Source organism: Lagenorhynchus albirostris, chromosome 1 (assembly GCF_949774975.1).
Source record: "Lagenorhynchus albirostris chromosome 1, mLagAlb1.1, whole genome shotgun sequence".
NCBI classification, from domain to species: Eukaryota; Metazoa; Chordata; class Mammalia; order Artiodactyla; family Delphinidae; genus Lagenorhynchus; species Lagenorhynchus albirostris.
The window spans coordinates 66,003,084-66,028,558 of NC_083095.1; the positions used below are offsets into that span (position 1 = coordinate 66,003,084).

Consider the following 25,475-nt stretch of genomic DNA (forward strand, 5'->3'; position numbering starts at 1 on the left):
ATTCTGACTGCCTTGCAGAGAGCAGCAGTGGACGAAGAGGAACAAGCAATGATAGGGAAATGGGAAGCAAGGCAAAGTTTAGTTTCTGATGGGAAAAGGGAAAACAGACAAAGCCTTTCAATATTTTTATTTATACCATAGTAATAATTCTTGACAATTTCCATTTTCTACAGGCTGAATTTATGAGTCAAATAGCTAATCTCCATGATCAATCCCAGTCAACCAACCTACAGTGATATCTCCCTCTTCCACACTTAAAGCAGTTATTATCTGCATTATTTACTTCAGTTCAACTCATCGACTTTTATATACAGCGACACGAACTAGGTGCTGTGGGAGATACAGAGATGATTATAATCTGGTGCCAACAATCACGAAGTTCAAATCTAGCACGCACTTTGTCGTAATATAAATTGCCCTGTGATAAGTGCTCGTGGAAGAACACACGAAGTGCAATGATGTGAGTGCTCTGGAAGGACCAATGTGTTCCCACTGAGAGGGTGAGTATCATTTAGGTAAAGTGCTTACCACACCATCTGGCATATGGTAAGTTCTTAATCAATGTTCGCTATTGTGTTACTACTATTAACAGTTATCACTACCTGTGTGACCACCTCTCTCAGCCTCAGTCTTCTTATCTGTAAGATGGATACAATAATATCATCTGTAAAATAAGGATAATAGCACTTGCCCTGCTAACTTCCCAGAACTGTTTGAGGATCTAACAAAAGTATGACGGTGATTCCTAACATTTAATAGCATGTGTTATTCATCTTTGAATGCCTAGTGCCTTATAAAGAGTAAGAAATCAATAAATATTTAGGGGAGGTAGAAAGGAAAGTAGGAAGGAAGGGAAGAAGGAAATAATTATTATTATTTTTACCAAAGAGATCAGTTAAGAGCTGGTTTTGCTTGTTTTATTTAATTATTCTTAGGTTTATGCCCTTAAGCATTCGCTTAGCCTCTCTTAAACTCAATTTTTCCATCTATAAAATGGAACTATTTTTTTAAATTGACGTATAGCTGATTTACAATATTGTGTTATTTTCAGGTGTACAGCAAAGTGATTCAGTTACATATTTTTTTTCAGTTTCTTTTCCATTATAGACTATTACAAGATACTGAATATACTTCCCTGTGCTATACAGTAAATCCTTGTTTTATCTAATTTATATACAGTGGTTTGTATCTGTTAATCCCATACTCCTAATTCATCCCTCCTCCCTCCCTTTCCCCTTTGGTAACCATAAGTTTGTTTTCTATGTCTCTGAGTCTGTTTCTGTTTTGTGAATAAATTCATTTATATTATTTTTTATATTCCACATATAAGTGATAATCATATAGTATTTGTCCTTCTCTGTCTGACTTACTTCACTTAGTATGATAATCTCTAGGTCCATCCATGTTGCTGCAAATGGCAATCTTTCATTCTTTTTTATGGATGAGTAATATTGAAATGGAACTACTTTTAACACCCATTACCCTCCTTACTAAATGAAACAATAAATATAAATTGCTTATCACAGTATCTGAAATATAGAAAATTTCAGTATAACACATTTTTTACACAATGGGAGCTTTGCCCTAAAGTATTTTTTGTTTGTTCAGCTGGTTTTGTTTCAGTAAGGCATTTGCCAATTTGTTTACAAGATATGGTCTGCTCCATATTTAAATAAAGGAATAAAACTCACTTTGTTTTTGTACGGACAGAAAGAGAACTTGCCACTTTCTTGACTTTCAAACCTATTCTTTTTTTTTTTTTGTGGTACACGGGCCTCTCACTGTTGTGGCCTCTCCCACTGCGGAGCACAGGCTCCAGACACGCAGGCTCAGCGGCCATGGCTCACGGCCCCAGCCGCTCCGCGGCACATGGGATCTTCCCGGACCGGGGCATGGATCCGCCTCCCCCGCATCGGCAGGCAGACTCTCAACCACTGTGCCACCAGGGAAGCCCCAAACCTATTCTTTAATGGGCTATGAAACTCAACTGATTTCCAAAAAGAGAAAAATGAATTTACCTTCACTGGAAGGACATTTACTATTCTAGTTTATCAGCATGTTTTACTCCATCTCCCTCTTCATTCTATAAATCTTTCACAGCTGAATTTATTCTAATAAAGCTGAGAATTTTATCCTAATTCTCTTCCTATTTTCCACTGTTCCAGTGTGCTGACAGAAACAAATAAAACTAACAAATAAGATCAGGAATCCATTGCTTCAGGAAAGATGGTAATGGAGACAGTGCTTCAATTCACAGAGAAATGTCCACAAAGCAGATGGCTGAGAATCCACTGTTCCTTTACCCCTCATACAACGTATTCCTGCATCTCTACAACAGGACTAAAGACTGACTTCAAACATGAAAATGCACTGAATTGCTTTCAATCGAATCTGTAAATAATTGTTGAGCTCACATTGTGAGACCCATGATGGGTACTACTTAATATAAACCCACTACATAGCTGTGAAAATAGTGGCCAGTAACAATTAGATAGTCTCAATGGCTTTTCATCTTTCTTGGGCTACCACTTTGTGAATAATACAAGTTCAAATAAACACATGATGAACATATTCCACAAAACACCAATAACAACAAAAACAATAAACCCTAGAGCACTTTCATATCCCCAGCTCTAATCAGAGTTGTGGTCAGTAAATGTTTATTGAATGAATAAATAAATATGTAATATGAGTTGGTTTGACTCAATGATTTCTAATGCCCCCTCTAAGTGGTTGAAAGTGGGCAGATCTGATGACTGATCAATACTGGATTTTGGACAGAGCCAGGAAAACACATGGGTAGAAACAAAAAAAGAATGTACAGATTGGAGATACCAGGTAGATATCTAAAGTACTGTCTCTTCAGAGTTTAGACAAACCTTCCCCATCTCTGATCTCCCACCTCATTAGCATACACCTCCTCCTAAACACCAGATTTAGGGCAGAGTTGACTAGTTTGGGATTCTTTGTTGTTTCCCATAACCACAAGGGTCCCAATCAGGAACTTCTAGGGATCCCACTTGGGATGGATGGCATCTGAGGACTATCTCACACACCTACATATTCATTCTACGATTTTAAAAGGAACTCTACCGAAGTCTGTATCACCTCCCTCATTGCCACAATATTAGGAAAAGCTAAATGAAAACAAAGACTGTGACCTAAAGTTAGAAGTGAGCCCAGTAGATTTTCATTCCCAGAAACTTCCAGGGCCTGCAGGGAATTTGCTACAGCAAGAACATCATTATTACAAAAACAATAATCAACAAATATAAATCATTTATGAGAAGAAGCCCAGATTTGTTTTGTGTTGTTGATAATGTTGGAGCCACTGAAACATTAATAACTTAATGAGATGCAACACTCTTTATAAGGTCTTTTAATACACATTTATATTAATGCCTTCTAAGCTTGTATAATACATATTTTCCACAAAATCAACAGCAGAGCACTAAACTGGGTTTCAAGAGTCAAGGGACTATATACATACACACACACTCTATGTATCTATACATGGTATCTATTTATCTATCTATCTACCTACCTACCTATCCATCCGTCCAACTATCCATCCATCTATTTATCTATCTACCTACCTACCTATCCATCCGTCCATCTATCCATCCATTATCTATCCATCCATCCATCCACACACACGTATATATAGCCCCTACTTAGCTAGCACAATGCCTCTCCCTCTCTCTCTCTTTCTCTCTCGCTCTGACATATATGTCAGTTTTATTTGGGAATAGGAGAGTTCACTTGGATTTAACTTTACAGTGTTCATTCTTAAGCTATGAATCAAGATTAACAGCAGCAAACTCTTTAAACTATGCTTACTATGAGTACAAAAAAATCTAAATATACTGGTTGTGCAAAATTCTAAAGTCCATATGACGCACTGCAACCAGAATGATTTTCTAAACCATGAATTGAATCGCATCAATTCCCTGAACAAACTCTTCTGTTATCCGCAAAATAAAGTCCACGTCTCTTAATATGACTTTTTAATATGGCTTTTCATCTTCATGATCTGACCTCTGCTTACATATTACTTCAAATCCTGCTTCCTGGTCCCTTGAACTTTTTCCTCTCTGAGGCTGTCATTCTCTCTCTTACCTCTGGATCTTTGATCATGCCATTCCTTCTGTCTAGAACAGTTTCTACCTCTGTTCATCAGTCTAATCCTGCTTCTCCTTCAGGTCTCAGGTTAGACTCACTTCTCCTGTAAAGGCTTCCCTGTCTGAATTAGGTGCCCCTTCTCTCTCCTCCAGTGGCATCATGTAGACCATTGTATCTGCATGTAGATCATGCAGATCACAGTCTGGTCTTAATGTCTGTCCACTTGACTCCACTCCCCACTAGTCTCAGCTCTTTGAAAGCAAAGGCCATGTTTTGATCACTATTACACTCTTAGCACCTAGTGCCTGGCCCATATAAGCACTCAATGAATATTTATCAAATAATTGAACGAGGAACAGGAAGCCAGGTTAGCACCAACAGCTACGGGTGGTATCTGTGCAAACTACCGCTGTGAATGAACTCTGGTTTTTAGCTTCATTCACATTAGAAGTGCCCTAGCCTCTAGTCACTATACCTAGATTCAACACCGGGCTTAGGACCTGCTTATTTACCTATAAAGAATTCCTATCCCATACCTCTGAACTGAAAACATCCTCAAATAATGACACCTGACAATGCACTATTTGGCTTCAGGGAAAACACCCACCTCCTGTGTCTCTTCGGAGAAAGCTTGCAGAATGTCCGTCTGTCTGGTGTAGTTGCCATTGGCGTCCTGCAGACCTTGCAGAATGCGCTCCCGCAGAACCAGCACTGAGACGCGGAGCTGGTGCCAGAGGAGTTGCACCGCGTGGATGTCCACAATCACGTTGACGGAGTAGGATAGCAGCTTCAGGGAGAACTCCGTTTCAAGGAGGGCATGGATTTGCTCAACATGATCAGAAATATCTTCACAAATGTCCTGCAATACAGAAAAGCAAATATACGATGACTCCTTTGCCTTAACCTGGGAAGGGGATGGTAGAAAGGTCACTCTTTCACCTGACACCAATGATCAGGGCCAACAGGTCAGGTGAGCACATGTTGGATAGCTGGCCTTTGTTTCAGTTCAGATAAAGTCACAGGCCATATTCCTGGGCATTGGGCCTTCAGTGCACACAGGTAAGTTGATCTCTTTCTAAGCCACGAAAATTCTACTATTTTTCAGGTACTCACATTGAAAGTTCATCCAAGGTGAGAGGTTACCTCACAAATCCGCTCTCTGTTCTCTTTATTTACTGTTAGTTTGGGATTTAGGTAAGGGAGCCAACAGCTCTTCTCTTTGCTACTGGTGAGCTCCACCGAACACATAGTATCTCAGGATAGAAGCATCCTCCAGACATGTAGCATGAAGAAAAATGGGCTAGAATGTGTGCTGCATTGGAACTCCTAGCCATTCTCAGTGAGCCATGGGATCTTCAAGGTAAGGGATAATTGTCACTTTCCCACAGGGACACAATTTAATATTTAAATTCTTAATGGATATCCATGCTTTGCAAACAAAATCACTCTTAAGAAGGAAAGAGAAACCCCAAGAGTGAAGAAAAACAAAATACAGTTTGGTTTTGTTTTTAAGACTCAGACATTTAAAATAAAACCATTACTATATCAAAGTTTCAATGTCCTCCTCACATACTATTAGGTAGGCAGATTTTATCTGATGTGTCACTTGTCCTTACAAGTTCCCACATTTTCAATGTGCTGTCAGAGGCCAGCAGCATGAAATGGGCAGCATCACTGGTAATACCTACTTGAGCAACTGAAGTCCATTAAGCATCAAAATGATGCACATGTCAGCAAAAAGTGCTCAGTTACTCACTTTTAGTTATGTATCAGTGATTTCTTTTAAGTGCAGCTTTTATTTATGATTTTTGTTAAAGCTAAAATTTTAAGACAGCCTTTGAGTTCTGAGCCCCATATTGAATATCAAAACAGTCATTCTATGCTGGAAATATAACCTTCTGATTTCATACAATTCAATTACTTGTTTTCAAAGAAAACTAAAATGTAACCTGTATTTGACAATGTGTAATAGTAAGCCAAAGAAACTACTGAATAATGATAGAAAGTTGTGCTGAATTCTGAACAAAAATTATTGTACAATTCCAATACATGCTCCAACATTAGTTCTTGAAATCCAAGACCTAACTGGTAATAAATTGGTGATAATAACTTGAAACAGATTAAAAGTTTAAACTAAATAGACTTTGGAGTTCTGATTAGGTAAATTTCTTAGAAAAAAATATGGCCCATGGGCTTATGCGGTCCAATAGAGACTTGGAGCAAAAATTATAATACCCTATTAACCAGTACATAAGAACCAATCACGGCCAGATTAGCTAGTCTCTGCTTACCTTCAGCAGAAAAGAGCAGGCCTCTAACTATCATCAGATATTCCATGTAGCCTGGGGTCCTAGCTGATGCTTGTTTGGACATCTACTCCATTTACCCCACGCATTTTATTCCTGATACCTCAACCACCACCCCAAAGCAAATGCCCTGCATGCTTTGCCCTATTAGGATGCTCATTTCTGTGTAGTACTGTGTTGCCTTGGAAAATGCCCTTCCTCCCACCACTGACCTCTTCCAAATTCTCAGGACTCTCCTGGCTACTATCCCCAATCCATTGTAAAAACGTGCCTTAACCTCTTCACAAATGCTACCTCTACCTCCTGTTCCTACCCAAACCTGACCTTGCCCAAGTCTTCTGCTTCCTCCACTGCTCTCCCAGGGGAAGCAGCTCATTCTCCCAGGCTCAGCTGAGAGATTGGGAAGGGTGGAGGAAGGAGGGGAGCTGATGGGGGAAGGGCAGACCTCAGTGCTTTTTTGTCACTTTCTGATCATTACTCTTTTGCCTTCTTTCTTCGTAGGTGCCTACTGTCTGCTAAACCTTCCTGTCATCCTCCCGTACTACTGCTACCTACATTCTTCTCTCTCACTCCGCTGCACTGAAGAATGCATCTGGTTCACGGTTTTCGTCTCCATCCTGAGCACACCATTGTCTTAGGTAATTTCAGCGTTCACACTGAGGAGCCAGCAAACACTCTAGCCTCGGATTTCCTTTACTTCACTACTCCTAAGACCGTCACGCCATTCTACCGGATGACTCTGGACCTGGTCGTCACTTCACCTGGGGAACAACATCAGAAAGTCCCTTGTGCCCCCAACCTCTCTTTGACAGACTTTTTTACTCCCATCCCCCCACTACAGGTGCTTTTCAACCCCCTCCAGGCCACCATCCCCTCCAGCCGCTTTCCTCATATACCCCCTGTCTCCTAGCACAGCTTCCACAGTGGTTACACTTCAACCACTCTCTCGGCAGTGTGCTCAACTTCCTCGCACTCTTGATTCCATGACTCAGAATTTGTGAGTCTCTGTCTCTTAGGCCCCACTGCAATCTAGAGATGCAGAAAAATGACATACCTGAGGGAGAAAAAGGTTTGAGTAACCCTTCTGCCACCTGCTCAGAAGAGCTAAATAGGCATTTCTACACCACCCTATGCTCATCTCCCAATACAGAAGGTTATATGTATAGCCTTGGTACCATGAAAACTTCATGCCAAAGCACATGTCATCCACTCTATTTACACACATTTGGCTCCTTCATAATGGATGCAGGAATCTAGTCAGAGCCAGTTCATGGGTCAAGATGTCAGGCAACCATCCAGGGGAAACTATGTGTAAGGGGCACTAAAGCATCAATGGCGCCAGTTAACTCAGGTTTTCATACCCTGCTCCTTAGTAACTGTGAAATGTGAATTAGCCCTGTTCCCACAGAAGCAGATGGGCCCTGAGGAGAAAGAAACACCCTCCCCACAAGTGCTGACCTCACTCTGTTGAGTATTTTGGCAATATGCACACGAAGGATCTGCTGAAATTCTGAAACTAAATAATGCATAGCATGGTGCAATTTTCTGGAGTCTATTAATTTATTTACTTTTATGCCCTCTACTTTGCCATTGGTTGTCTGGCTTGACAAAATTACATGCACGCACAAATTATAGAACAAGAACTACAGATAAATGTGTAGGTTGTATATTCGCGTGTGTGAGTGTATATACTCCCTCTCCCTCTAAACGGGGACTATGCTTTGAACACTTGATGAGATGTTTGTTTAGAGAAAGGTAGCTAATTCTGAATCTACATCTAGGTTTTAATAACAGAAGACCTGCTTTTCCCTGTCCCTCTATATAAATGTCAAACAAATATTTAAAAAAATATTCAGTCTGAAGCTTCTGGTGCTTTGGCCCTTAACTACTGCCAGTTTGTTGGATGTTATATGAAACAAGTTGAAGATTACGAACATTCAGTCAGATAACCAGGTATCAGAAACTTTAAAAACTGATTTGCTGAATGGCCTCCTCCCAGCAGAGATTGTTTGGAATTAAAAGGCACTGAGAGATCTGACTTGTTGGAGGCCCTGTGGGCACTAGATTAATAAGATGAAGTAGAAGCTTGGGTGTGGAGCTGGATTGGAGCCCAACTGATGCATGTAAGGCTTTTCAGCTTCTACCAGATGTTTAACTTGAGCAGATAGCAACTGGAAACTGGACTCAACTCACATGGCTGAACTGCTCAGTGTATAACAAACTTTCGAGCACTGCAGTGCTACTTGGTGGAAACAAAGTGGTAACTTTAGAAGAAATTCAGTTTTTTAGGAATATGAAAAGAAACAATCCCTTTGGGACTGGAGATACATAATATATATCTGAAGAACCTATAAGCAAAAATATTTCTCCCCATCTATTTACCAAGAGTATTAACAGGAAATAAAATCTTTCATTCATAGTTGGAGGTTTAAAACGCTTAACATGGCAATGACTAGTTATGCTGATACAGTGACTAAAATTCATAGTGAAGTGTAATTGCCCAAAAAGTGTTAATGTTTGATTTCAGATTCTTTTCTATTTTGATAGAGGGTGTTAGTAGGCAGAAAATTGAATGTCTACAGAAGAGGTAAGGTCAAGAAAGGGACGAGGATGCTAAAGATTCTATGAGTGACAGCCAAGGAGTCCTTTCCAGCAACCATGAGAAAAATGGTTAGGTCCACTGGTCCATCTTCTATAAAGCAATTTATTCCAGGCTCTGATTTCATAGTCGTAGCCTGAAATTATCCCATTTCTCCTGTTCACGCCTAATTCTGGTCACTATTTCCATCAGTTCCAGCCCCTCTCCCCAGTGTTGTCTGTGTTAGACCCTTCTTCTCTGACTTCTAGACTCCTCTCCTGATTCCCAAGTATGCATCATCTGGAATGATGCAACCATGGACAGATCCACCAGCCCAGACTCCTCACACTCTTAAGACTCTAGGTTCAGTCTATCGCCCTTAAAGGCAGCTCGCACTCCTTGTAAACCAAGTCCACAAACAGAGAGCTGGAGGACTCTGAGAATGTAGAGGTGGAGGAAGGGCAGATCCAGAGAGAGGGGCCAAGGATACCAAGACAAACTGTTAACCTTCAGAAGCTCACCTGAAGTTGGTCCCATTATCTTGTTCTGTTATAGACAAAGGAAAGCTAAAAATCTAACTTCCTATGAATATGTGGCAACAGGAGGCTGTTTCACATAATTAATGAAGATTTTCTATCATCAGATGGTAGCTTCATTCCCAGAGGATTTATTTCAGCATGTGAATGTTTTCCCCAAGTAGAGGACTGGTTCCTCAGGACCTCTTTGTATAATTAGTGGCTACCATTAAATTGGGCAGTCAAGAATTTTGATGATATGGATCTTACTTTAACAGACTAATAATGAACAAAAACTTAATTTCAGTAGATAAAATTGCTAAGTTATTTTTCAATATCATCAATTGGTATCAACTGCTTTAGCTACTTAAAATCTCCCATAATTCTAACATGAATTTCATTCATTCTCTTATATCCTTTCCTCTGAGAAAAGATGTTCTCCAGCAAGCTCATTTAAATGACTAAATCAAAAGATGTCTCAAAGAATAACAAACTTTAATTTTAAACTGAAGATAGTCTTTAAATGTCCTTAAAGCAATAACATTTTTTATAGCTACTCAAATTGTCCCCAGCACAATTAAGGATAGAAGGATAATGTCTTTAGGAATTAATTACTTCTGTTTTTTCAGTGAATGTATTGAGTACCTACTATGTACTAACCCATGTGCTGGGGAAACAAAGGTGAATAAATGCCAGGGTTTGGTCCCCTGGAGTTCCCTGCCTGGTGGGAGTTCCGCATATAATGAGAAATTATAGTCAGGAAAATAAGTGTTCACAAAGGGTACACAGATGAGGAGGAAATGATTGTGTCCACAGGGGCAAAGAGGAAAGGGGCACAAGCGCTTTTCAAAGGAAGTAAAGTTTGGGTCTTGAAGAAGACAACCAGGAGGATGAGATAGAGAAGAACATTCCAGGAAGTAGCAGGTGTCAGTGTTGTCTCCATAACTGTGGACCTGGGGTTTAGCACCAATTTCTTAGGCACGGCATATTACACACTGTCCATAAAAGAGCAAATTTTGACTTCATCAAAATTTAAAACTTTTGCTCATGAAAGATATTTTTAAGAAAAGGGAAAGATAAACTACAGACTGAGAAATATATTTGCAAATTACTTACCCAACAAAGGATTTCTATCCAGAACATACAGAGAATTCTCAAAACTCAACAGTAAGGAAACAACCAACCCAATTCTAAAATAGGCAAAAGACTTGAACACTTTACCTAAGTGGACATAATGATGGTAAATAAGCCCATGAAACAATCTTCAGCCTCGTTAGCCATTAGGGAAATGTAAATTAAAACCATAGTGAGATACCAGTTTATACTTATTAGACCGATTAGAATAAAAAATTGCTGACAATACCAAGTGCTGAGGAGTTCCAGAGCAGTTGGAAGTCTCCTACACTAATGATGAGAATGCAAAATGGTACAGTCATACTTGAAAACAGTTGAGCAGTTTCTTATGAAGTTAGACATACACTTACAATCTGACCCAGCAATCCCACTCCTGGGTGTTTATCCTAGAGAAATGATGCCTCAGGTACACACAAAAATGAAAAGACGCTCTATTCATAAAAACCAAAACCTAAATGTCCTTCAGTGGAGAAATGGATAAACAAACTACAGTACATCTATACAACACACAGCAGTCAGGGAAAAGAAGAACTATTGATACAGGCAACAATTTGGATAAACTTCAAAAGCAGTATGCTAATTGAAAGAAGCTAGTCTCAAAAGGGTATACACTGTATAAGTCCATTTATACAACATTCTCAAAAGACAAAGCTATAGTAATGAAGAATATATCAGTGGTTGCCAGGGATTGGGGGTGGGGAGGGCATGACTATTGACTGATAGCATGAGGGCATTCTTTGGGCTGATGGAACTGTTCTGAATTCTGATTACGGAGAAGGTAATAGAAATCTACACATGGGTGAAAACTCGTAGAACAGTACACCAAAACCCCCCACAATTTTGCTGTATGATAATTTTAAAACTAATGAAACAAAAGGAAGCCAGTTTATAGTCTCTTAGTAAAATGCATGTAAAAATTAATTTGGGGTCACACGTTCCCTTCATATTCTTGGAAATGACAAATAGCACAGCCCTTAAGGTCATGGCACTACTATCATCATCTCTGATTCTGTAGCTTCCACATTAGTTTCTGGCAAGTATCAAAGAAAATGAGGCTCATCTGGAGCCCATCTCAAAGTGAATTAAAGCAAATGACAGTGGAAACAATGTATATTCAAAAGTTGCATGAAAATTTTGTCCATAGGTATTACTGCATTAATGTGGGAAAGTGATGTTACTTTCTTGTTTAACTCACATAGAGCACAGTAGCCCCTGTGGCATTCAGTATTACTCACAGCACAAAATGCACTGAATACACTATGTTGCCAACTGCCCACTTCACTCAACCTTCATGACCCCTTGCGGTCTCAAAATTGCAGCTGCTGCTGCCTGTCACTGAAACAGGACTCTTCTCTGGTTACCTAGTAGCTGATACAAACACCGAGGACCTGAGACTTTACAAATAAACTCCAGCTGGTTGGGTCAGTATTTTTCCTTTAATTTAGTTGTATGTTTATGTGAGAGAGGTGTCTTTTTTTGGTAAGATTGTTGTATATGTATTTTCCAGTTGTATCTTATTTCTTCTAGACAGATATAGGGCTTTTAAGATACCTGTTATGTATTTAACCAGTATGTCCAGTTTTCACCAGAGTGAGATAGAAGTGAGGGTGTCCTTCCTGTGAGTGTTCTGACTGCTTACTCTAATAACTCTAAGTATGACTGCCCCAGCTCCTGCTAACTGTCCCTGGGAGGGGATCTGTTTGCTGCCTCATCATTAGGCCACCACGTCCATTTCCAACCATTCTCAAAACATCTCGAACGTTTACTCATGAAATTACAAGTATCTGTGGATCAACATTCTGCCAAAGTGCCCCAAATTGCCAGTCTCCAAGGGCTCCATGAGAATGTGGAGGGAAACCTGCCCTTCCAGCAACTTTCTCGCCCAGGTCCTAAAGCAACACTGGGCACCCCAGTTTCACTAAGTCCCACAAATGCAGCCGCTCCCACTTCTCTCGTTTCTTGCTTCCCTACATGCAATCCCCAAATGAGAAAACATAGCAAATCCCTCCAGTACCTATAACCTGACTCTGCATAGGGACAAACAGTAATCAACAGTCATTTCTGCATTCTTCTACTACCCAAATAATGTTTCTTTCTCTTCCCCCAAATAATTTCACTGTTTCTCTCAAAACACTCTTGAGTTACATTTGTATAACTGCAGGACACATTGAGATGGTTTTTCTAAAACAAAACATGAATTAAAGTCTACTTTTAAAGGATAGGTCTCCTCACTCCCACTTCCATCTTTTTCCCTATCAGAGTTTCAAAAACCTTGAGCCCTCATCTTATCCAGAGGATACCATTACATTTAAAATAAAGAGTTTTTATGTTCTAAAGTCAGTAAGCAAGAGATAAGTAAATATAAGATGTATTTTGTGTACATAATTTAGTCTTACTGCAAAATGCCATGTCATCATGACTGCTCATTTTGTTTACTAGCAATTGTAGAAATGAATGATTAAAGTGTCTTTTACCCATATGCTCACCATATGTGTGTGTTCATTAGAAAAAGCTGAAAAGAGATTCTTACCTAATACATGTACTTTGTATTTTAAAATACAGATCAAGGGAATAGCCGTTACTTGTTTAAAAAAACTTGCAAGTGAACCATGTGAACTAAAACTTGCAACCTCATATAAAAAATATTGCAGAGTATGAATGTCACCTTCAGCTGACTTTCAAAACTGTACTTTCTCCAAAAGACAGATTAATAGATGTTCCTATGACAAGGTATTTTTATTTCCGCAAAAGTAGACTACCCTCTCTTTTTTCCCTTCCTCTACACTTTTCTTTTTTTTAAATTATAGCCGTATTTTTTAAATATTTTATTTACTTATTTTTATTTTTGGTTGCGACAGATCTTTATTGTGGTATGCAGGATCTTCATTGCAGCATGCAAGATCTTTTTGTTGTGGCACGTGGGCTCTTCGTTGCAGCACATGGACTTCTCTCTAGTTGCAGCGTGCAGGTTTTCTCTCTCTAGTTGTGGCACGCAGGCTCCAGAGCGCGTGGGCTCTGTAGTTTGCCGTACGTGGGCTCTCTAGTTGAGGCGTGTGGGCTCAGTAGTTGTGGCGCATGGGCTTAGTCGCCCCATGGGATCTTAGTTCCCTGACCAGGGATCAAACCCACGTCCCCTGCATTGGAAGGCGGACTCTACCACTGGACCACCAGGGAAGCCCTGTTCCTCTTCACTTTCTAATGGTCCTAGTTTCTTCATTGTCATATTGAGAATGACTGTGATGAAGACTGGTGGGAGGGATGCTGAGACTTTTATGATCATCATAGTACTTCTCTCCAAAATTTGAAGAAATTTATGATTATAAAGAGTGGTTATCCTTTTAATTACTAAAATTCTGCAAGTATGAGGACTGAAATGAGATTATTTATGCAGAAGTGATTTTTCTGTTACCGTTAGCTGGTACTCATCTACCTCCCTCACTAGACTGCACCTTTCTGGAAGCAGGAAATGTATCTTACTCGTCTGCACTGCTAGGACACCGCCATACATGGGGACAGTGTCCAAAGGATGCCTGAGGAATTGGATTCAATTGGATAAAATACTGTATTTCACAAATCAATGTAAAATCCTTAAAAAGCAAGTACTAGTTTAGCTTCCTCTCCCAAGTATATCCACACTAATCAGTATGCAATCTGCAAATTAAGTAACTGACATCATCTCCTGTTTTGATTAGGAGAGGTGATGAAGAAAGCACATGGATTTGGGAGAGTGAAGGAGATTGTAGAAAGAGGAGGATGAAGATGCTTAATACAGACTTGGAAGCCTGCACACTTCTGCTTCCATGCTCTGAAAGCCTCCTTTGCCTTAAATTGAGAAAGAACCAATTAAAAGTTCTGCCTGGCCATACCTGGCCATATCCAAATCAGGATTGTTCTGCTTTCCATTACTGAATTTTTTTTGGTTTAAAATTGTTATTTTAAAAGCGTCAGCGAGTTCACTAATGAAGATTCCACTTTAAATTCTTAATCCCAGGCTCTGACTTATTCGAGAGGGAAAAAGTCCTGAGCAAAAAGACAAGAGGAAAATTGACAATTGCTATTGCACACTGGAAAACCCATTTTTTTCTAACTGAGCTATGCTTAGTCACACTCATATTCAGTGTTCTAGATAAAGGTTCAAAATGTAAGTTCATTCACCAGTGAAAATCAGCTATGGCCTCAACACTCAATAGCTCATCTATTGCTCGGAAGGTCTGTACTTTCCCCAGGACATCTTTATAGAACTGATTTCAGGTAGAAATTGACAGAGAAGTCAGTGGCGGTTTTTATACTGAAATGTGCAGTATAATCGTGTGTTAATCATGCAGATTCCAGGGCTGCTCCTTTTGAAGAGAGATGGGATGAAGAAATCTGCATTTTCTTAAGCATGCAGTGGTCATTATGCCCGTGTTCTAAGCACCAACCACAATTGAAAAACACTGAGCCAGAGGTGGGTCATCTGTCTAGAAACAGGAGCTACAGCCAAGCCTGTTGCTACACAACCCTAAGAACAAAACCCAGCGACTTGAAAGGCAGTCTGCCACTGACATTACACAGATGTCTCTACCGGAGAATTTACATTCTTTGTGTTCCAGAACACAATTTTCCACAACCTTATTTATCTACTGCTTACAGTGTTGTGATAATCTCTAGGGTAGCATCAGGTTTGCAGGTTTCTCTAACATGCTTTATTTTTTTTTCTGATTTTTTACACTTTTTAAATATAATAAAACAGATACAAAATATCACACATAAAAATATATAGCTTAGTGAATTACGATAAGGCAAACAACTAACCAGGTCAAAAATTAGAACTTTGCCAGCCATCCCAGAAGTGCCCCCATGTGCCCCCTCCCCATCACAGACCCTCCAAGCCTCAAAAAAGTGATCACTATCCTGACTTGAAGAGCAATCACTTTCCTGCATCTCTTTATGGTTTTATCACCCAAGTATGCACGCCTGGTACTATAATTTACTGTTGCCCATATGTTCACTTGCTATGTCTGTAAGTCTTTTTAAATCTACAGAGTCCATCTCTATTCCTTTTGGTTTTTTTCATATAACTCACCTGTTGAAAGTCCTAGGGCATTAGACTTGCAGAGTTTCCCATAACTTGGATTTCTTGGCTGCAGCCATGTGAAAACAGTCAGTGTGTTGGTCCTCTTCCTACAAACTGGCAGCTGGATCCTAAGGCCCGATTAGTTTAAGGTACAATGTCTTTGACTAAACCATCAGTAGTATTGTGTTCTTTCATCAAGAGGAATTTAACTTTGGTTTTTGCTCTTTTTTTTTTTTTTTTTTTTTGGTGGTACGCGGGCCTCTCACTGTTGTGGCCTCTCCCGTTGCGGAGCACAGGCTCCGGATGCGCAGGCTCAGTGGCCATGGCTCACAGGCCCAGCCGCACCGCGGCATGTGGGATCTTCCCGGACCGGGGCACAAACCCGTGTCCCCTGCATCGGCAGGTGGACTCTCAACCACTGCGCCACCAGGGAAGCCCGGGTTTTTGCTCTTTTTTGATAGTTGATGCTATCGACTATTTTGACAGTTGATGCTCTGTACCTAAAACTGTTAATGTATTGGAGATTGTAAAATGATGATATTCTATCAATTTGTTTTCATTTACTAGTTGGAATAGAAGATGCTTCTCTTTATGGAAAATTTGGTTACAGTGATATAATTCATAAAGGAAAGTCAAGATATATGCTTGATTCTTTCCTTTTCATCAGTTTTCAAGATAATTAATTGGTTTTCAAGACAATGAATTGGTTCTCTGTTACATTCAGAAGGTAACCAACCAGTCGGTTTTTAATATCATGTTGTACTCATGGATTTAAACATGTTCGATGGATTTTGATCCATAGCAATTCTCAACCTTATTGAAGGGCAAACTGTCCATCTTTGGCCAGTGGTATCCCCTTCAATTTGACTCCAAGTTGGCTATTCTAAGTAGACTTTGATAGCTTCCTTGCTCATCTTGTATATTTCCATACTTGAAATCTGCCATTTTTCTAATAAGCCTTCGTTTCCTTTAATGAGAAAAGTTTTTTCAGACTACCATCTGGACAGTAGGGATGCTCATTACTTCTAGGTTAGTGATTGTTTCTACGCTTTTTTTTTTTAATTAACAGACCTAGTAGATATGTATATTTTAATAAAAAACACTTTATGAGTTCATAACTGATATTTCCAATTCAAATTCATGACCACAGGGTTTTAACCTAATATGTTCATCTCTATCTCCTTTCTTCCACACCAAGAATTCTGATTCTCATGAACACAGGGGGTGATGGAATTAGAGAATCCCGTAATTACTCATGTGTTTTATCTCACATTATACATATGACAGTTTCAGAATACTAATGCTAATACTACTATTAATACTGGCCCTGAAGCAAATGACTACGATAGGCACGTAAAAGATCTGGTCAACGTGGCTTTTGTTACCACAGAAGAGAGCTGGGTCACCTTTGGTTTGTCTTTAACTGGTCTTTGAGAGAACGGAACTTATACCCTAGTCTCACATTCATGGCTGTTCATATGACACAGTTTAAACATTTGCGGGTTTTGTAGGTTCCCACATTAATCAAGGTCCTTTTCGAAGGGAAAAAAAGCCTCAATAAAAATATAACCACATGACCATTAGTTTTCCTACAAGGAGGGAAAAGACTTTGCTTTTAGAAGGCATGGCTTAAGAAACTTCCTGCCTCAGCAGACCCTTCTAATCTTTGCAGATCATCACAGAATATGCAAAAGGACAAAAATCAATGAAAGTAGTAATCAACAATATTCCAAAGAGACTGCACCATTACATGAACTTGAGTGCTGGGTTTGCCAGATAAAGCACTCTTTCTTTTCCTTTCCAGTATAATACCTACAGAGCATAGGGTGATTCTTATTAGTTTCGGGCTGACCAGAGATGAAGATGGATCTTCTCTTTAAGCCATGAACTGTGAAGATCTCTTCATTTTCCATCTCACATGGCCAAAGTTGTGCATTTCACATATTTGCTTTGTTTGTTCAGTGATCTATAGGTCATTTCTGTCTATTTCTATGAGGTCTGTCTGCCTTAGAAAATTCTTGTGTGGCAAGCACTGCGTTTGTCTATTTTGCTTTATAGAGTATAGTACCACAAGCAAATAGATTCTTAATACATGCTGATGTTAGTGATCCTTAATTCATGGACCATGAAATAGGAGCTTGTAAGATGATCATGAGAAAGAATAAATGAATCATAATATGTATCTAGATTACTCTGCACCAGGATGAATATTAGAAGGTCTTAGTTCTTGTTCTTGCTGTGTCCTGGTTATCCTTGTCCCAGTAGATCACTGAGTCTCAGTTTCCTCATCTGCAATAAAGTGGTAGATGGAATACCATCCACCACCATCAAGCTCTAAAATTTTCTTTTGTTTTCTTTTTCTTTTATTTTGTGTAGCCCTCCCATAATACATAGCCTGAATTTTCATTACCCAGAAGTTTTTGTGTATCTCTGAAAATCCTTGTAACATGACTGCTACTTCCTTCTAGTAGTAGAACAAGCACTAGACTAGGAATCAGGAGACCTGAGTTCCAGTCCTGGGGACATTGAAAAGTATCTCTCTGGGTTCTCCAGGTGACCCTCCCATAAGATTTGAAATAACAGCACTGATCCATACCAGCAGGCTGAGGAGGAAAGATCTATGATTCATTCAAAATGAGAGCTAAACAGGGAGATCAGCTCGGTGCTTTGTGACCGCCTGGAGGGGTGGGATAGGGAGGGTGGGAGGGAGGGAGACGCAAGAGGGAAGAGATATGGGAACATACGTATATGTATAACTGATTCACTTTGTTATAAAGCAGAAACTAACACAGCATTGTAAAGCAATTATACCCCAATAAAGATGTTTAAAAAAATTTTAAAAATTAAAAAAAATAAATACAGAATTACAAAAAGAAAAAAAAGAGAGAGCTAAGACCCCTACACTTCCACCCCAGGGTTAATGTCCTGAGGAGCCCCTTTGGTTGTGTTTTCCTTAGTCACCATGGTAGACTCAGGCCATTATTCTTCCACTTTCCTATTCCCCCATTCCTGCAAACACACACACACACACACACACACACACACACACACACACACACACACACACGCCTGTGCGTGTACACATATTCCTTTGAGGCTCATTCCCATCTGCCTATACCACCCACTACTACCTCTTCATTCCAGTCACTTAAGATTTTATTTTCTAAAAATTTATCAAAATTTTTAGCAATTTAGATTTATTTACCTGAGATGGAAATTTTCTAGTAACTCTCTTGAAATTTTGGAGCACTTCAAGTTATAAATGGTCTTATAAATTCATCTACAAATCCTTTCTCTTGACCTATTCATAAATACTCTTCATACTGGGAGAAAGAAGTGAAGAGGATGAAAGTCCTATTTGGGATTTCATTGCTGACTCATGATGCGACCTTGGAAAGGTCAACCTCTTTCTTAGATGCACTCTTTATATATTTAGATCACTAAGAACATGGCACAGCTTCTAAGGATGTGTTTCTATGTCTTCCTCCCCCACATAAATATATCCACAGCAACTAGCTTGGCTGTTGATTTGTATTGAAACACCTACAGCATGCCTGTTGGAAGCTAACATTATAGACACAAGTTTTTAGATCTCACATCTGAGAGTCCGGAACAGGAAATGAAACCTCATAGGATTAGAGTACTGTGAAAAACTAATTTTAGGGGCCATGGTTAACACCCTGTGAATGAGATAACAACAAATCCATATTCTGAAGCCAATACTACCCTTTTATGTAAGGTAGGTGGGAAGGCAGGTCATCAATTAACCTTCTGAAAAACTCCCACTGCCTCCCATGGACCCAATAATTTCATTTCCAGGAAACTCTCCTAAGGCAGTAATGCATTTACCTACTGAAATGCTATCACAGAGTTGTTTTTTTAATTGTGAAAAAAATCTAACAACCAAAAGATCAAAAGAGAGGAGATTGGTTTAACATGTGGTGTTCCATACAATGAAAAAATAGACAAATACTACAATATGCATGTTGGATGTTCAAGATATATTGTTAATTGAGAAAAACTAAGTTATATGAGTTCTATTAAAATTATAGTTATGTATAGTCATAGGGAAAGAACTGAGAAATATGTTAAAATAAAGCTGTTCATAGTATATTCTCTAGGTGGCAGCATTGTAAATGATTTTTAATGTACTGTTTTTCTCCACTAGAGATTCATTTCTTTTGTGAAAAAAAGAAGTAAAAAGTAAACAACAATGAAGAAGTTAGTTTCTATGGCAACATGTCAAGGAATGCAAAGTTATGCAGAGTAAGTAATATGTAGAGTACAGTATCACTAGAGTCAAAATCATTTACTGAAGAAGATCAATGTCAGAGCAACAGGATCCCAGACTCCTGGCATTCTTTTTCTGTAGGGATAGACCTGTCACTACATTCACAGATATCCTACCAGCATTCTCTTAGGGCTCTCTGTCAGATGGCCAGGTGCTACTAGCCAAGTACTAACAGATAAATAACATATCATTAATCAGTGGTTATTAAGACTTTCAGCTCTGTTTTCGTTTTGATTGCTTTTTTTAAAGTTTAATAGAATTGATATAAAGATACAGGTGAGGGAAAGACATTAATCACCTGAAATGAATGAGAATGTATGTATTACTCATCCTCTCTCCCTTCTAATTTGATTGATTGATTTGTCCCAGAGCATGACTGCATAGATCATTAACCCTCTTCTATATTTTCATATAAACCCATAAGGGAGGGATGTTTCTGGGGAAAGATTCCATTACTTGACAAAGTAAGACCTTGTTTATCTCCAGGAGTGACCTCAATATCCTAGGATTCAGAATCTTCCACTTTCAAGCTACTACAGCCTTTGAGTAATTACTGGAGAAGTGAAGACATCTAAAGAGACCTCAGCACTCCCTTGGGGGTATACTTTACATAACTAAAGTAACAGTTCTTCACAACTGCTTAGGAATTATTGAAATACACAATTTTTGCTGACCGATTTATATAAACTTTTGTTTACTTCCATAAATGCAAATAACTTGTACTGGTGGATTTGTTTTGTTCCTATGCTCATCCCTTCATCCACAGAACCACAAAGAGCAAAGAGCATACATCTAGCACATTTTCTGAAAAATTTAATGCTGAGCATCAAAGCCTAAATGAAAACATAGAATTCAGCTTATATCTTAGTTAAGAAAATCCATTTTGGTATTTTGCCTGCTCCGTCGTGCTTGACTGACTCTGGATCAGAACTGCTCTTCAGCAAGAACTAGACATACAAAGCATGATGAAAGTTACTGAATTCCAATAATGTGGTTTTAAATCTACCCTCAATTGCCCTTTTCCAGAGGCCCCTTTGGGAAATAAAAATGGATCAAAATAACATATCTGACCACCAAGTACAGAAACCATCCACTATTAATGTCCCAATGACACACCAAAATGAAAGACGAAGGATCCATTCAAATAGTCTTATAACACTGATTCAGGCTCCTCAAAGGACATTGTACTTTACTTTTGAAATCAGCAACCAACTGCGAAATAAATTCAATTTCAATTGCACTTTCCAAATTTCCAGACTAATTTTATCTATAAAATCATTTTAACCTCACTGCTTACTTAGTTTGACTGTAAACTTAGTGAGGAAGAACGTTCTGTTTTCTGACTACACACACAGAATCCTATTCATATCTCACAAGGAGCACAAAGCACACAAAAGGAAAAGCAGGACCAGTAAATGAGCTCTGAGCAAGCACAAAGACCAAGCAAACCTCAGGTTACTCCTTTCAACATTTAATCCATGATTAATAAGCTCCTCCCTATAGTATCCTAACTCTTAAGCCCCTCTACCCCTGTTTAATTGCGGACAGAAACCGTCTTGTGAATGTCTAGTGAAAATTCTGGTGTGTACAAGTAAATTAATAATGAGTAATAAAATTAAAGAAATAAACTAAAAGGGGCAAATGACTTGGAGATCAGAAAATAAGAGTAAGGAAAGACAATAAGAGAGATTTACAAGGATAAGGTAACTTAGATTGTTTCTCCATGATTTAGATCTTACCTTTGCCCAAAAAAGGGGGAGAAAGGAATGTGGCTTACAAATAGTAAAGTTTACTGTTAAAGTCTGAAAAAGGACAGGAGGGAGAAAGATAAATAAGACACTTAAAATGATATAGTTGCTGCATTCAAGCACTCAGTTCAGCTCTACGGAAGGAGAAGAAGATGTGTGACCAGAAGTGGTTGGTTGAAGAAAAAGACCTGGTGTGAGAAATTTGAGACATAAAGGAATTATCAGTAGTTAACACAAGAGGGTGGCAGTAGATGGTTTCTGTGACTGAGGTGAACTAAGGACCTGGAACAACCACACATGGAAGATCCTGCTTCTTTGGAATTGCACGACATCTTCTTGGCAATAATTCAGACTTTGAGTGGAAAGCAGAACCAAAGTTTCAACTGAGAAAGTCAGGTGCAGAGAGGCCTACATAGACTGGAAATGGCTGAATTGAAATCAGAGGGAGAACATTGACAACAAGGAAATTCCTAAGGAAAATTTATCTCTGGAACTAGTGAAAAGCGGATTCTGTAATTAAACTTTGTCCATGGTGTTTGTCTGCTTATACTCTATAGAGGATTTGTTCTCCAGGTTTGCTCACACAAACATCAAGAAGGTTCTCACACTCCAAGCAGAGGGTAGAAGGTATGTGCAGAAAGATTTGATCCAGAGGGACCGCTTTTCCTCCTTTCTCCCGCAGGTTGGTACAAAGGTCAAGATCACCAGTGACCCCCGAGGAGCCCTCTGTATCAAAATGCCCCTGGGGTTTCATCACAGAGCAACAAAGAATGAGGATTTGACAGGTCAGCTTGACTCCAGTGATTTCCTTCATCCGGGGCTGACATGAGAAAATAAACAGATGCTTCCCTGAAATTGACAAACGTTCTGTCATCATATGATGAGAGCAATGAGGCCATCTAGATGTTGGAAAAAGCAGCTAAGCACCTAATTATAATAGCATTCGTTCTCTATAGAACAGGTCACTTAGGTGGAAAATATTAGCATGGATACAGCTTAAGATCTATAAATAGTCTATGAAAGTGGCAGAACAAAAGCTGACAACAACTATGTGAGTAGAATGTAAAATAAGTATCAAAATATCTCTGGGAAACAGGATTGGAGGTAATTTTTTCTTTATATGTATCCATATGTTTATTTATATATTACAATTTAGCATAAGGAACATGGAATATTTTTCAAAAAATAATCATTTGGTGGTCTTTTTGCCTGCTTGTTTGTTCTTCAGCATATACACAAAGATCCTGTCTTTTAAAAATAGGAGGCAATAAGTGCATTGCAGCAGAAAGACATGGTTAGCAGTAGTCATGGGAGAAGAGCTGGGCAGAAGGAGGGAAAAAATAACACAAAGCCTTTTGTGTAAGGGCCCCGGATCCTAGGTGATGACCAGTGCCAGATCCCCCTTAAGGTACTCTGCCCACAAAGATATTACAGCCAAGTCCTGACCCATGAACTCACCCTAAAACTTCCTTTAAATGTAGCCAGAATACATCTTGTTTTTCAAACTGTGGGAGGTCAGCTGCTAGGGCTTATGGAATGACAAAGATTTCCGGGAGAGGCAACCTCAGTGAGAATAAAAGAGTGTCAAGTAACATACAGCAAGTGTAAACTGACACCAAGGCTGGAATGACCAGCCCTCAGATGGACTATAAAAAGCCAGCAGAGTTGCGCATCTCATCAGCAGGACTCTAGTTGCCTTGGAGCCAGACTGAGTCTGGGAATTGTGACCACTCCAGCCACCGACGAGCAGGCAGTGCCCTGATCCAGCCCAAGCAAGAGGCTGGTGTCCTGGAGCCACCTCCCCTCTTGTGTAAGCGCCTCGATGAGACACAGGCCAGGACAGTGTCATTTATAACAGCGCAACCTGCACTCCACTTATACAGCCAAGTAGGAGTCATAAAATACACTTATATACCACACCAATGGCCAATTAAAGGATTTTTTAAAACTTAAAAAAAATTATTGTTCAACAGAAGTTTACTGCAAAAAAGTTAGAAAAGCTAAGACAAAATAATTAATCAGGGACCATGTCTGTCTCATTTACCATTTATCCCTAGATCTCAAAACAACGCCTGGCACATAGTAGGCTCTCAATAAGTAAATAATCACTGAATGAAGAATAATTAAATAAATCTCCAATAACCTACTCTTCACACAAAGTAGTGCATAACTTTCTAGATCGTATTCTATTTTTGTGCTGTTTTTCACTCAGTGGCATAACATGAATATTCTTTCATGTCAATAAATATGTTTCATAATTCTTTATGGCTGCACAGTATTCCATTTTATGAAAACAGAGTATTGTTTGAATCAATCCTTTGTAGCTGGATGTTGGCCTTGGAGTGTCATTCTCTTAACGGCACAAATATCCTATTGGTCAATCACTAAATTCCGATTTTTCCTTTTGGTAGAATATTAAGTTCCATGAGGATAGGAACCTTTCCTGTCTTGTCACTAGATCTCCGGAACCTAGTACAGTTTCTAAAGATCAATAAAGAATGAATAAGCAATGACACTTGTCTGTCCGCTTTCTTTGATTCCTATTTCAATGGCCCTGCTCCTGTCTGAACCATGGCAAAGCCCTCAAGCTGGTTTCCTTCTTCTAATATGTCTAACCACCTTTCCTAAGGCACGTTCCCTCATTCCTTTACTGAGTTAAATACCAATACATGCCCCTTTAATTATGTGATGAATTCCCCCTTTCATCATGTGATTCCCTTGCTCAGAACAACCCTAAAGTCTCTGCAATGCAAGGATAAATTCAAAAGTCTTTATTCTAGTTTATCAAGGACCGCCATAAAATAATCACAGAATACTTTAAAAATGGGAAACTACCGTAGAGATTTTTCAGTCTGAAACCATCATTTCACATATGAGGTAACTGAAGCTTACAAGTTTCAATGACCTGCCAAGGACACATGGCTGGCCAGTGGTAGAACCCAGGTCTTTGGCCTGCAGGCCACGGCTTGTTCCTTTAGGCCACGTCAGCTGTGTCCCAGTCTACCTTGCCAGCTTCATCTCCTACCCAGATCCTCACTTCAGAGGAGACAGTTTTCAGACTGTCCCAAAATAAGCATGACTCGCCTGGCTCTTGCCTTTTGCTCAGAGCATTACTATTGCCTAAACTGTCCTCCTGTCTGGCTTCCGTGCCTGATCTAATCTTTTTCAAGGCCCAGTTCAAGTCCTGCCTCCTCCACAATTCTTTTCCCAGGCCAAGCTCAATTCTTAGTCCTCTGATCTAGAATAACACGTGCCTGCCCCACTCGTTCCAGCACTTAATTATACATTGCCTTGCAATGGGAAATATTTCACAGCTAGGTGAAGTAGTTTACTGCATGTGTAAGAAGGAAAAGAATGGTGGAAATGGAAAAAACACCATACAATGTGCTGAGCCAGTCAAATACATTCTGATGCTGGAGCAGGCCACTTAATAAGGACAGCCGCCCAGGCATTACATCTTGATGCTTCCTTTCACCCTTCCTTATTTTAAATGTCGAACTTAATTTAAGGCCAGTGTTTCTGGTTTGCTAATTTCTGCAAAAGTCTTCCACCTTCAAGGCAAGATTATTTTTTATACTTTGAGGCACTGTATGGTAAGACCTTTGAGGGGAACAACTGTGCCTTACTTATTTTAGTATTCACAACAGTGCCTTGTGCAAAGCATTATACTACAAATTTTGGAACAAATCTGATTACTTTTCTATAAGTAATTCTACAAAGGCCCA

The 25,475-nt window shown here is 39.3% G+C and overlaps 1 protein-coding gene and 1 long non-coding RNA gene across 2 annotated transcripts in view; one reads left to right on the forward strand and one right to left on the reverse strand.

Annotated features, from left to right (window-relative positions):
* Positions 1–25,475, reverse strand: part of AKAP6 (A-kinase anchoring protein 6) — a 373,547-nt gene that overhangs the window by 276,762 nt on the left and 71,310 nt on the right. Inside the window, exon 2 of the mRNA XM_060143847.1 lies at positions 4,730–4,981. Within this exon, the coding sequence (XP_059999830.1) occupies positions 4,730–4,981 (252 nt within the window). The remainder of the gene's footprint in view (positions 1–4,729; positions 4,982–25,475) is intronic.
* On the forward strand, positions 12,028–22,843 carry LOC132530556 (uncharacterized). Its single transcript, XR_009543818.1, has 3 exons — positions 12,028–12,076; positions 19,880–19,977; positions 22,433–22,843. It is a non-coding gene; the product is annotated as an uncharacterized LOC132530556 (long non-coding RNA).